The sequence below is a fragment of the Ursus maritimus genome (assembly GCF_017311325.1).
Source record: "Ursus maritimus isolate PB19 chromosome X unlocalized genomic scaffold, ASM1731132v1 scaffold_X1, whole genome shotgun sequence".
NCBI classification, from domain to species: domain Eukaryota; kingdom Metazoa; phylum Chordata; class Mammalia; order Carnivora; family Ursidae; genus Ursus; species Ursus maritimus.
The window spans coordinates 33,974,818-33,987,553 of record NW_024423319.1 but is presented as its reverse complement, the minus strand read 5'-3'; the positions used below and the strand labels follow the sequence as shown (position 1 = coordinate 33,987,553).

Below are 12,736 nucleotides of genomic sequence, written 5' to 3'. Positions count from 1 at the left end.
AAATCTTGTGGCTCAATCATTTACATGTGTTAGGATAAAGTTGCACAGAAGCTCCATGTTTCTTAACACCACAAAGTGAATGGGGCTATCACTGAGTGAGCTTGGTGATATTTGGATATAAATCTCTAAGGCAGTATATTTTTGTGTTTAATCAACTCTAAATCCAGATTAAGTTCAGTAATATAGCCTATGAATAACCCTTTTGATTCTTGGGAGATGGGTGATTAAGTAAGAGAAATTTTATTTTTGAAATAAAGACACTTCATAGGTATCAGTAAGGTCTTAAGCAAGAAAATACTGGCGATTCTAAAAAATGGTTTTGACTTAGAGAATAGTATCTCAGGTTTATATCTATTTTTTTTTTTACATTTTGGGAGGGGGGGGAACTGTTGCCATTCAATTTTTTTCAGTGTCCTAACACTGACATCTTCTGACTATTGAGGAGAACTACATTATCTCCTTAAAATATTTCCCAATGACGGGGCCCCTGGGTGGCTCAGTCGTTTAGCGCCTGCCTTCGGCTCAGGGCGTGATCCCGGCTCAGGGCGTGATCCCGGCCTTCTGGGATCAAGCCCCACATTGGGCTCCTCCCCTGGGAGCCTGCTTCTTCCTCTCCCACTCCCCCTGCTTGTCTCTCTCTCACTGGCTGTCTTTGTGTCAAATAAATAAATCAAATCTTTAAAAAAAAAAAAAAATTTCCCAATGACTAAAGCTTAACTTTGTACCCACTTTATTAAAAGCATGGAAGAAATTAACATTTGTTGAATGATGATAATGTAATGGACATTTCAAAGATTACCTCCTTTGATCTCTTATCGACTTATAAAATAGAAGTATTATAGGAGATATGTTTAAGCCTTAAAAAATAAAATATTTAACAAATGCTATTAAGTCAAAGAACTATTTTTTTTTTAAGATTTTATTTATTTATTTGACAGAGAGAGACACAGCAAGAGAGGAAACACCAGCAGGGGGAGTGGGAGAGGGAGAAGCAGGCTTCCCACTGAGCAGGGAGCCAGATGCAGGGCTCGATCCCAGGACCCCAGGATCATGACCTGAGCCGAAGGCAGATGCTTAACGCCTGAGCCACCCAGGCGCCCCCAAAGAACTATTTTTTAAAGGCTCACTGAGGTTTCTATTAAGACTTTATTGAGAAGTTCACTTGGGTTACTGTAAAGTATTTTTAAAAACAATAAAACTGTATTGATCTGAAAGTTTTCGTTTGATATTAGGCTATCCACAGTAGATAAACATGCAGTGTAGCATAGGCTCTGGGTTCAAATCTTGGCTCAGCTGCTTATTAGCTAAGTGATGTCAACCATATTACTTAGCCTCTCTGTGCCTTAATCTCCCCATCTGTAAAATAGGAATGATAATTGTACTTACTTCATAGGGTTGTTATGAATATTAAATGAGTTGATATTTGTGAAGTACTTAGTGTCCAGCACTTAGTAAGTGCTACGCAAGTATTCTGATAAACTGTCAGAATTCAGATGCTTTTACTTTACTAGATCAAATAAATATCAAAATCTCTTCCATTAGTAAGAAAAACTAAAATTTCCTCCACATCATCACTCATTCATCCAGTTTTATCTACTAGCAAATTTTATTGACTGCCTTTGTTCAAGGTCCTATAAACTGAAAGAGGAGATTCTGAAATAAATATCAGAATGTAACTATAGGGGCGCCTGGGTGGCACAGCGGTTAAGCGTCTGCCTTCGGCTCAGGGCGTGGTCCCGGTGCTGTGAGATCGAGCCCCACATCAGGCTTCTCCGCTATGAGCCTGCTTCTTCCTCTCCCACTCCCCCTGCTTGTGTTCCCTCTCTGGCTGGCTGTCTCTATCTCTGTCAAATAAATAAATAAAATCTTTATAAAAAAAAAAAAGAATGTAACTATAACTGCAGATCTGTAAAGACTTGGGATAAACAGACTTTCACCATTACTGACCACAGTTCTGCTTAGAATGTCCTCGTTTTTTTTTCCCTATGTCTTTTATTTCTTCATTATCTCTCATACTGACCAGGTAACATGAAGCTCAATAAAAGGATCCAGTAATTACTTGCAGAAGGATGAAACTTATCACAGACTTGCTACAACACATAACATTCTTGTTCTGGTCACATGATACTACTTCCAAATAGGTTATATTCCCATATAAGGAAATAGATCAATGTGTACAGATAACCACTTCTGCCAAATACAGAAAAACATGAAATATGATCCTATCTGTTAGTGATATAAACTTCAAACTACCTATAATTTAGCATAGAACTATGTATTTACATAAAATTATTATTATCATTATTATTATTAGATAAAAATTAGGCTTTGGGAAACAAAAAGGTGCACAAAAAGAGAATTTGGTATTCATGGGGCAGGAAGCTTGTCTGCACTGTTCATTTGAGTCAGGAATTCCAATAATGGATTCTGACTAGTACTGAAGATTATGCTAATTCCACTGGTATCTACAAACATAGCAACCTTAACCACAAATGAATAATACTACAATATTTACAAAGGCATACACAGTAAAATTTCATTAAAACCCTGTTAACTAGAAATTTGGGATGATTCAAATAGTCTAAGCTTTTAATTTAACTAAGATAAAAAAACCATCTTAAGAAATCTACTAAGTTAGCAAGAAGAAAAACTGGGGGAGAAACACTTCCAAGCATTTCTAGAGCCATGTAAATAGCATTTATTGAGACAGAAGCAGTTAAATGCTAATTGCAAATACATGTGAACTATATAGTGAAACAAATCTACTGAGAGACCTTTTCTAGGCAATTCTTTTAAAACATAACTATATATTGCTACAACTAGCAGTATAAGCAAACATTCATCTTTCATGTCAAGTATCTGGTAAATCACAACATTAATCTACAATGTCATTCTTAATTGTTCTGAATTACTGATATTTTATATATTTAACTGGATCATATTATCTATACCCATGCATGTGGGAAACGAAGAAAAAATAACACATTTACTATAGGTAACTAGAGCTATAATCTACCTTATTAACACAAAACTTATAAAATCAAAACTAAAAATTACAAAGTAAGTTTTGCAATTTAATAAAGTACCTTGAAATATTCTTTTCTAAGCTGTTTGCTCCGCCTCCTTTCTTCATTCTGCCAGATTATAGGTTGAGATTCTGGCCACTGCTGTTCATCTATTTGATCCTTCTGATTTTCTAAGGGCTGTAATGAGACAATTTCTTTTAACTAAATAAATGAGAACAAAATATTAGATATAATAGGAATTCATTTTCCTCTTACCTGCCATGTGAGGGGTGATAACGGTGAATTAACTTCATCTGCTGAGACACTACAAAATTAAAGATGGCTTAATATGTTAAAAAATTTAGAATTACCCTTAGGAATTTATTATGAACAATATAAAGTTGTCTCTTTTTTTTTAATACCAGAAATCTAAAGAATTTACCCATGTCTATGATTTGAACTAATAACATAAAGTCGACAAAAACATATTTAAGTTCCCAATCACTTCTATTCCTTTAAAAAACATCAAAAGGAGTTTATTTAATATCATCCTATGCAAAGGACTACTCAAAGGACTTTTTAGAGGCCAAAAGAAATGTAATACCTAGACATACAGTGAAAAAACAGAATGTGTATTACATTAAATCATTACAAAAAACAAATACAAACCTAATAATTTTATACAAACTTATTTTGTTTAAATGCCAAAGAGATTAGGGGAGTAATTCCTTTTCGACTATTGAATTACAGATTATGAAACTCTAACCCTTCATTCTGACACACAGGGGCTATGGTAGAAATTCTTTTCATCTGTTTTTGTCAGGAAAAGTAGACCACACATTTTATCATTAGGTAAGAAGTTCCTCTGGCAAAAATACACAGACAAAATGCCCACAAGAGCTGTTATTATTCAACACTGTTGTAGAACTTCTCTACTGCACAGTAAGAAAAGAACATTTAAAAATTAAAGAGAAAGAAACAAATTTTCAAAGTTTATGGAAGACATGATTATCCAAGGGGGAAAAAATCTATTATTATTAATAAAGACAGTTACCAATTGTAAAAAATATACAAAAGTTAATAGCTTTCTCATATATCAATTATAACAAGCTATAAAATATATTAGGAAAAAAATTCGTTCATAAAAGGAAGGAAAAGCAAAAATACTAGGAACAAACTTAACTTAGACATGCACAAGACCTACATGAAAAAAATTACCCATGTTGGGGCACCTGAGTGGCTCAATCAGTTAAGCATCCAACTCTTGATTTTGGCTCAGGTCATGAACTTGGGGGTGTGAGATCGAACCCTCAATGCTGAGCATGGAGCCTGCTTGGGATTCTCTCTCTCTTTCTCTCTCTCTCTCTCTCTCTCTGCCACCAACCCTGTTTCCCAACCCCCATTCATGCTCTCTCTCTCTCAAAAAAACAAAACAAAACATAACAAAACAAAAAGCAAACTACCAAATGTCTAGTAAGGAAATTGAGTAACTGGAAAGTTCTTAGAAAGACTAAATATTATAGGTATAACTGCTTCAAATTAATTGACAGCAGAAATAAACTAATAAAAAAAACAAAGTATTTTGGGGCTTGTCTTGGAAATTTGATAAAAGAATTTCAAAGTTAATTTGGAAGAATAAATGATTAAGAAAAGTTATATAATAAAGGGGACTTTCCTACTAGGAAATTGCATATATTCTATTAAAGTAATTAACTACTACTAGATCCAGAATTTATAGATTTTTCCAGTGGAAGACAAGTACGGGACCACAAATATAACAACTTACGATTTAAAAAATGAAATTTACAATCATCATAGGAATGATAGGTTATATAGCAAATAGTGTTGAGACAACTGATTAACCAATTACAAAACAGACATAGAAAGAAAGAAAAACAGAGGGTGAGGAGGACAGGGAGTGAGAAAAAGGAGGAGAGAGGGTGCAAAAGAGGAAGAAAAAAACTAAATACCTTACCTCGTATCAAATACCAAAATTAATGACTAAAAGATCTGAATATGAATAAAGATGAAATCACATAGTATATGAAAAATATGGACAGTAAGTTTTTAAATGTTGGGGCAGAGGGGGTATATGGAAGAAACAATTAAACTAAATATTGACAAAATACACAAAATATAAGAATTAGACTTTGTGTCTGGCCAAGATAGAATAACAGTGATCAGATTTATAACCTGGCAGAAAACACTAAAAGAACAAACAAAATATATATAACTCTGCTTTCCAAGACACTGAGTATCAGGCAAGAAAAAAAGTCATTTTATCCCTTACGATGGGTAACAAACAAGGTAAACCCCGTAACTGCATCAGGTTGCTGCAGGAAAAGAGTTTCCAGGCTTCTAGCCCAGAGAGGAGGAACCAAAGTAAGACTGAGGGGGCTCCCTGTATTGAGGAGACAAAGCTGGGAGCCAGGGTGAAAAAAATGGATGGAATTAACAGAACAAAGTAATAGAGAAAAAAACAATGCACACAGAAAGAATTTAAAAGTTCTACAGAAGCATTCTTAAGATTTTCAACAGAGTACTGAGCCCTGATCATATGTATGAGAAAACTACACTAGGCAAAAGAATGAATTGCCAGAAAGATTACACAGAATAATTCCCACCCAGAGAGGACTATGAGTAAATAATACCAGTTCCCATCAGCCAGACTGGAAAAGCATATAGTTCATGGGGCATCAGCTATAGTATTAAGAAAAGTCTTGCTCAAGTAGGGGGCCAAATATGGTCCCACAGTAAATGCCACCTGATTCCACATAACAAGTCATAAAACCAAGTCCCTGAAATATCAAACTGTCGCCAAGTAATTTTAACCACATCCTAGAACAAAGTTCAAGAATATTTATAATAGGGGCGCCTGGGTAGCGCAGTCGTTAAGCATCTGCCTTCGGCTCAGGGCGTAATCCCAGCGTTCTGGGATCGAGCCCCGCATCAGGCTTCTCCACTGGGAGCCTGCTTCTTCCTCTCCCACTCCCCCTGCTTGTGTTCCCTCTCTCGCTGTCTGTCTGTCTCTGTCAAATAAATAAATAAAATCTTTAAACAACAAAAAAAACACTTCCCCTTTAAAAAAAATATATTTATAATAATACTGTAAAATCCAGCATCCAAGAAGGTCAAGTTCACAATGTCCAGCATTCAATCAAAAATTCAATCAGGTAATGTTCAGGAAGCTAGAGGAAAAGGCTAAACATGTTAAGTACAGACCCAACAGACATAAAATAGATAAAAATCAAATTTCAAGAGATGAAAAGTACAACATCTGAAATTAAAAATAAACTGGATGGGATTGACGGTAGATTGGACATTTAGTAGAGGGGTGCCTGGCTGGCGCAGTTGGTACAGCATGAGACTCTTGATCTCAGGGTTGTAAGTTTGAGTCCCACTTTGGGTATGGAGATTACTTAAAAACAAAATTTTTTAAAAAGTGATTAGTGAACATAAAGACTTAGTAAAAGAACTATCAAAAATCAAACATAGAGGGGGCCTGGGTGGCTCAGTGAGTTAAGTATCTGCCTTCAGCTGAGGTCATGATCCTGGGGTCCTGCTACTCCCTCTCCTACTCCCCCTGCTTGTGCTCTTTCTCTGTCAAATAAATAAAAATCTTTAAAACATTTAAAAAGAAAAATCAAACACAGCAAGAAAAATATTTAAGAGGACTGAACAGAACGTCAGCAATTGGTGGGAAACTTCAAGTAGCCTAATATAAATATAATTGGGGTTCCAGAAGAATAGGTCAGGGGACAGAAAAGATATTTGAAGAAATAAGGGCCCCAAATTTTCAAATTTCATGAAAACAATAAAACCACAAATTTGAGAAGCTCAAAGAACTCCAAGCAAAAGAAAAATGAGGAAAACTACACCAAGATACATGATAATCAAATTACTTAAAAACAAATAATAAGTAGAAAATGTAAACAGCAGCTAGAGAGAAAAGACACATTAGGTCCTATGAAACAAACATTGACAACAGAATTTTCATTAAAACGCACACACGCACACACACACACACACACAATCCAGAGGACAGTGGAAAAAACTCTTTAAGGTACCGAAAGAAAACAAAAATGTCAACCTAGAATTTTGTATCAGCAAAGATAGCTTTCAAAAATGAAGGTGAAACAAAGACTTTCTCATACAGAAGCTGAAAGGATTGAAAACCAGTGGCCCAGTAATAAAAGTAGGGTTAAAGTTTCTCTTTCAGGTAGAAAGAAAATTATACATGGAAATACAGAGCTACACGAAGGAATGCAGCAGAGATGGTAACTAAGGGAGGAAAGATAAAAGACATTATTCTGATTATTTAAATCTCTTTAAAGAAATAATTGACTCTTTAAAGCAAAAATAATAGCAATGTATTATGGGGTTTATAACATGTATCTAAGTAAAACATACAGCAACACCACCACAGAAGCCAAAAGGGAAGAAACAGAAGTATACTGCTGTAAAGTTATGCAATATATGAAATGGCATAATAGCACTTGAAAGTAGACTGCAATAAGCTAAACACTATATTTTTTAAATTTTATTTATGTATTTTTGTCAGAGAGAGAGAGAAACAGTGAGCAAGCACAAAAGCAGGGGGAGCAGCAGGCAGAGGGAGAAGCAGGCTCCCCGCTGAGCAGGGAGCCTGATGTGGGGCTGATCCCAGGACCCTGGGATCATAACCTGAGCCAAAGGCAGACACTTAACTGACTAAGCCACCCAGGCATCCCAGTTAAACACTATACGTTAAACCCTAAAATAATCACTAATGTACGATAACAAAAAATTATAGCTAATAAGCCATAAACAGGAATTTTAAAATAAAATTAAAAAGAGGAAAGATGGCTATAAAGAATAGATAAGACAAAAACACAGAAGAAGATGGTAGATTTAAATCCATTAATATCAATAATTCCATTAAATATAAACAAAATTAACACTGCCATTAAAAGATTGTCAGATTAAATAAAAAAGGAAGGTGCTACCATATGCTAAAGACAAGAAACCCACTTTCTCCACAAAAACACAAGTAGGTTAAAAATAAAAGGATGGAGAAAGATGTATCTATCATGTTAACACTAATCAAAAGAAAGCTGAGATGACTACACAATATCAGAAAAGTAGACTTCAAACAATAGTACCAGAAATATAAAAAATGTCATTTCAAAATGACAAAGGTATAAATTCACCAAGAGGACACTACAGTCCTAAACATTTATGTATCTAACACAGAATATATGAATATATGAAGGAAAAATGATAGAACTTCAAAGCCAAATCCCCAATTAGTCCTGGAGATTTCAATAGTCTTTTCTTAATAACTGAAAAAACCGACATTGTAGTGTGCTAAGGGGGTGGTGTGGCCGCAAAGACAAACAGTAAACAAATAAAGAAGTATATACTCAGAATGCCAAATGTTAAAAAAAAGTATAAATTTAGACTGTCAGAGGGTATTAAGTTCTTTGGAGAAAAATAAAACAAGGTATGGGATAAAGGACAAAGAAGTGGGGGAGGCATGCTCTTTTATTTAAGTTGCCCAGGGAACCCCTTGCTGATGAAGTGAAATTTGAGCAGAAACCTGACCCCAAGTGAATAAGCCATGTGGTTATCTGGGGGGAAATCATTCCAGGCAGAGGCAAAGTCTTGAGGGAGCAGGAAATGCCCGGTGTATTGAGATTCAACAAGGAGGCCAGTATAGCTACAGAGGAACTAACCAAGCAGGACCGGGAAGACCCAGGCAAGAGAGGAAGACAGGAGGGAGCCAAATAATGCAGAGGTTTGTAAGTCCTTAAAGGACTCTAGTTTTTATTCCAAATGCGATGGGCAGTATTAGAGAATTATGAAGAGTGACATGATCTGACTTACGTTTCAAAAAATACCAATCTGATGCTTTTTTGAAAAACAGACTAAAGGAAAGCAAGGGCAGGAGACCTGTTGGGAGGCTATTTTAATAACTGAAGTTAAGAGATGGGTAGAGCTGAAATAAGTCAGTCAGAGAAAGACAAATACATGATTTCACTTGTATGTGAAATTTAAGAAACAAAACAGATGAACATAGGGGAAGGGAAGGAAAAATAAAACAAGAGGAAAACAGAGAGGGAGGCAAACCATAAGAAACTGTTAATATCAGAGACCAAACTGAGGGTTGCTGGAGAGGAGGTGGGGGGGGGGATGGACTACTAGGGTGATGGGTATTAAGCAGGGCACTTGTGATGAGCACTGCGTGTTGTACGGAAGTGATGAATCAATAAATTCTACTCCTGAAACCAATATTACACCACCTGTTAAGTAACTTGAATTTAAATAAAAACTTAGAAGAAAAAAAGAGTAAAAATAATAAAAATAAACAATAAAAATAAAATTTTAAAAAATTTTAAAAAGACATGGCAAGGGCTAGGGTGGTAGGCGTGGAGGTGGTAAGACGTCATCAGATTCGGGGTATATTTTGTAGACAGAGTCAACAAGATTTGCTAATGGATTAGATACGGCATGTGAAAGAAAGTGACATGTTAAGGCTGACTGAGGTTTTTGAGCTGAGCAACTCTAAGGATGAGTTGACATTTTCTGAAATGGGAAAAATACAGGAAAAGCAAATTAAGAGGTACAACAAGTGATTAAGAGTGTGGTTTTGGAAAGATAAGTTTCATATGCCTATTATATATCCAAGTGGAGGTGCTGAGTAGGCAACAGGTTATACAACTTTGTGGTGTATATATATGTACACACATGCACGTGCAAATATTCATGCACACAGACAGAAAAAGGGTCTAAAGGGAAAAATACCAAAATACTATGACTTATTATCTCTGGAGAGTGAGATAATAAGTGATATTTATTTGTTTGTTTATTTTTTTGTGTGTTTGCTAAATTTTACAATTTTTCAACAATAAAGCTACATTACTGTTTCTAGAGAAAAAATAGAGTGATTGTTTTGAAAATGAGAAAAGTAGAAGTAATAGTTATATGACAGAGAGGCCAGGATTAGATATCACACTTTTGAGGTTTGGGCAATTAGGTCTTTCTCAAGAGAATATTAGGAACCTGGGGAAGAAGCTCAAGATGGGAATGAAAGGAAGTGAGGGGGGGAAAGTAGTAACACAAACTTTAAGGAGAGCAAATATATAAGATAACAGAATCAGTATTCAAAAAGGGAGGGAGTGGGTTATATCCAATTATTGAAATTTGAGTAGAGGAATGTTTGTAGACTTGAGTATAAAAAGTCATCCTTACACTTGAACTGAATTCTGAAAGACTAAGTGAAAAAAAAGAAGGGCAATCCCAGTAGAGAAACCAGGATATAGAACACAGAGATGTGAAACCATGATAGAATAAAGAAAAAAAGTACTGTTCCTAACAGCAAAAGGTGCCAGTGGAAGAGTGCATGATAATGTTTAAGGTAGGCAGAAACTCACTTCAATCTTATGGGTGAAATTAAGCATTTTCAGCTTTATCCTGAAGTGATAAAGAACCTGTAGAAGATAATAAATGGCAGTCACACAGTTAGACGGTTTTAGAACCATCACTCATATCAGTGCAGAAGACAAACTTAAAGGTAGACAAAAGTGAAGAATGGAGATATGTCTGGGGACTGTTGCAGTAATCCAGGAGGAAAAGAATGGGACCTAAACCAACACGACTGTGCTAAGAATGGAGAAGTTGAGAGAGATGCAAGTAATGTTAAGAAGCTATAATTTTCCGGGCACCCAGGCGGCTTAGTCAGTTAAGCTTTTGCCTTCAGTTCGTCATGATCTCAGGCTTTCTGCTCTGTGGGAAGTCCGCTTCTCCCTCTCACTCTCCCTCTGTGAGCTCTCTTTCTCTCTCAAATAAATAAATAAAATCTTTTTAAAAAATTAAAACAGGGGCGCCTGGGTGGCACAGCGGTTGGGCGTCTGCCTTCGGCTCAGGGCGTGATCCCGGTGATCTGGGATCGAGCCCCACATCAGGCTCTTCTGCTATGAGCCTGCTTCTTCCTCTCCCACTCCCCCTGCTTGTGTTCCCTCTCTCGCTGGCTGTCTCTATCTCTGTCGAATAAATAAATAAAATCTTTAAAAAAAAAAATTAAAACAAAAATAAAAAAGAAACTATAATTTTCTGTGACTGACTAGATTGGGAGGGGTACATAAGAGAGAAAAGTTTCCGATGATTTCAAAGTTGCTGACTTAGGTGACTGCACATTCACTCAGGCAAACTATATAGGAGAAGAAATAAATTTGGGAAAAAATAAGTTCAGTTTAGACTGTGAGGTATCCAGGAAAAGATATCAGTGGGATGTGTGAATCTCAAGGAAGCAAAATGTTCTTGTTACCATATGTTAAGACTTGGGGTTCTGGAACCAGACAACCTGGGCTTGAATCTTCACTGTACCACTTACTAGCTGCGTGACAAATTATGGTAATTTCTGAGCCTCGGTTTTCTCCCTTACAAAAGGGGGTACCAACAGAAACAACTGTATAGAGTTATTATGAGGATTAAATGAGATAAGACCCACTCACAACAGTTTGCATAAAACAAGCATTCAAGAAATGTTAATTCTCTCTGTGTATACATCTATACCCACCCTACCCCCAGCCTTGCACCTTTACACTCTTGCAGGAATGACCCAGGAAGTGAACCTGATGCAAATTTTCAAACTGCCAAAAAGATAAATAGAAACTTTCAAGGTCTTCTAGTTCTCTGGAATTCATATATATTAACTTAGACCCTGTATTCATATAGAAAAATTTAGAAAAACCCAATTGAAATGAAATAAAAAAGTGAATGACAACAGAGAACGAAAACAATATTGAAGAAACATTATTCCCAGCAGTAATGGTGATACAATAAATGGTTTGCTGAGTTAATAAATAAATAAATGCTTCTATAATTACAACAAAATGCAGGTATGAGCACAAAAAGAGATCAGCATTTTTTAATTTGTTTATATCAAAAGTGAATTTAACTGGCGCTAGAACACATTTCTTCATTAAATTACCTAGTTACATTAAATCTATACCATTTATTCAATTAAAGCCCACATATGGGAACATCACTGTTAGAGAATCACGTTTCATTATAAAATATTAAATATAAGGACTAAAATATTTTTATACCTCTTTTCGCATTCCACAGTTTGTTTTGGCTTGTTTCTTGGGACAGAAGTTGAATGATTAAGAATCCTAGAAGTAAATCAATACATTAATTCCAAAATACATTAAAGGGAAAAGTGTTTACACATGATATAAAAGATCTCCATAATAAACTGCATCTGGTCCATGAAGATCTCTGCTAGAAAACAATGTTTACATATTATTTAGATCTAATGCCCATGGCTATTATGAAGGAATGAAGCTCATCAACTCTTCCACGCATCTTCTTTCATAAACCTTTTCTTGAGGCCTGGATTATCTTCTAACCATGCTATTGCCCTGTGTATATCTAACTTTTGGCTGAGACAGAAAATAAACAGATGCAGATTGTTTAGGTGCCAGCATGACTGATTTCATTTTCCCAGCACAGCAAATGACACGAGTTATGCTGATGTAACTGATGACCATTTTGCCAAAAGCCAAATAACAAATCTTAATTCTAAATGTAAAGCCATGTTAAAGTTCAATTCTTTAAAGAAAAAGCTCACATTTATTAAACTTTTAATACTCAAATTAAATGGTATTTGAAGAAAACAAAAAAGAAAAAACGATAAACCATCATGAGAGAACTACTTGTCCATAATTTTATAGAATTCTAAGTATTAA

The 12,736-nt window shown here is 35.5% G+C and overlaps 1 protein-coding gene across 2 annotated transcripts in view; it reads right to left on the bottom strand.

Moving 5' to 3' along the window:
• The window catches only part of LRCH2 (leucine rich repeats and calponin homology domain containing 2), a 127,676-nt gene that overhangs the window by 42,177 nt on the left and 72,763 nt on the right, over positions 1-12,736 (bottom strand). For both annotated transcript variants that reach the window (XM_040628924.1, XM_040628926.1), the window contains exons 13-14: positions 3,282-3,330; positions 3,087-3,203 (exon numbers count right to left, since the gene is read on the bottom strand). In XM_040628924.1, the coding sequence (XP_040484858.1) occupies positions 3,087-3,203; positions 3,282-3,330 (166 nt within the window). The remainder of the gene's footprint in view (positions 1-3,086; positions 3,204-3,281; positions 3,331-12,736) is intronic.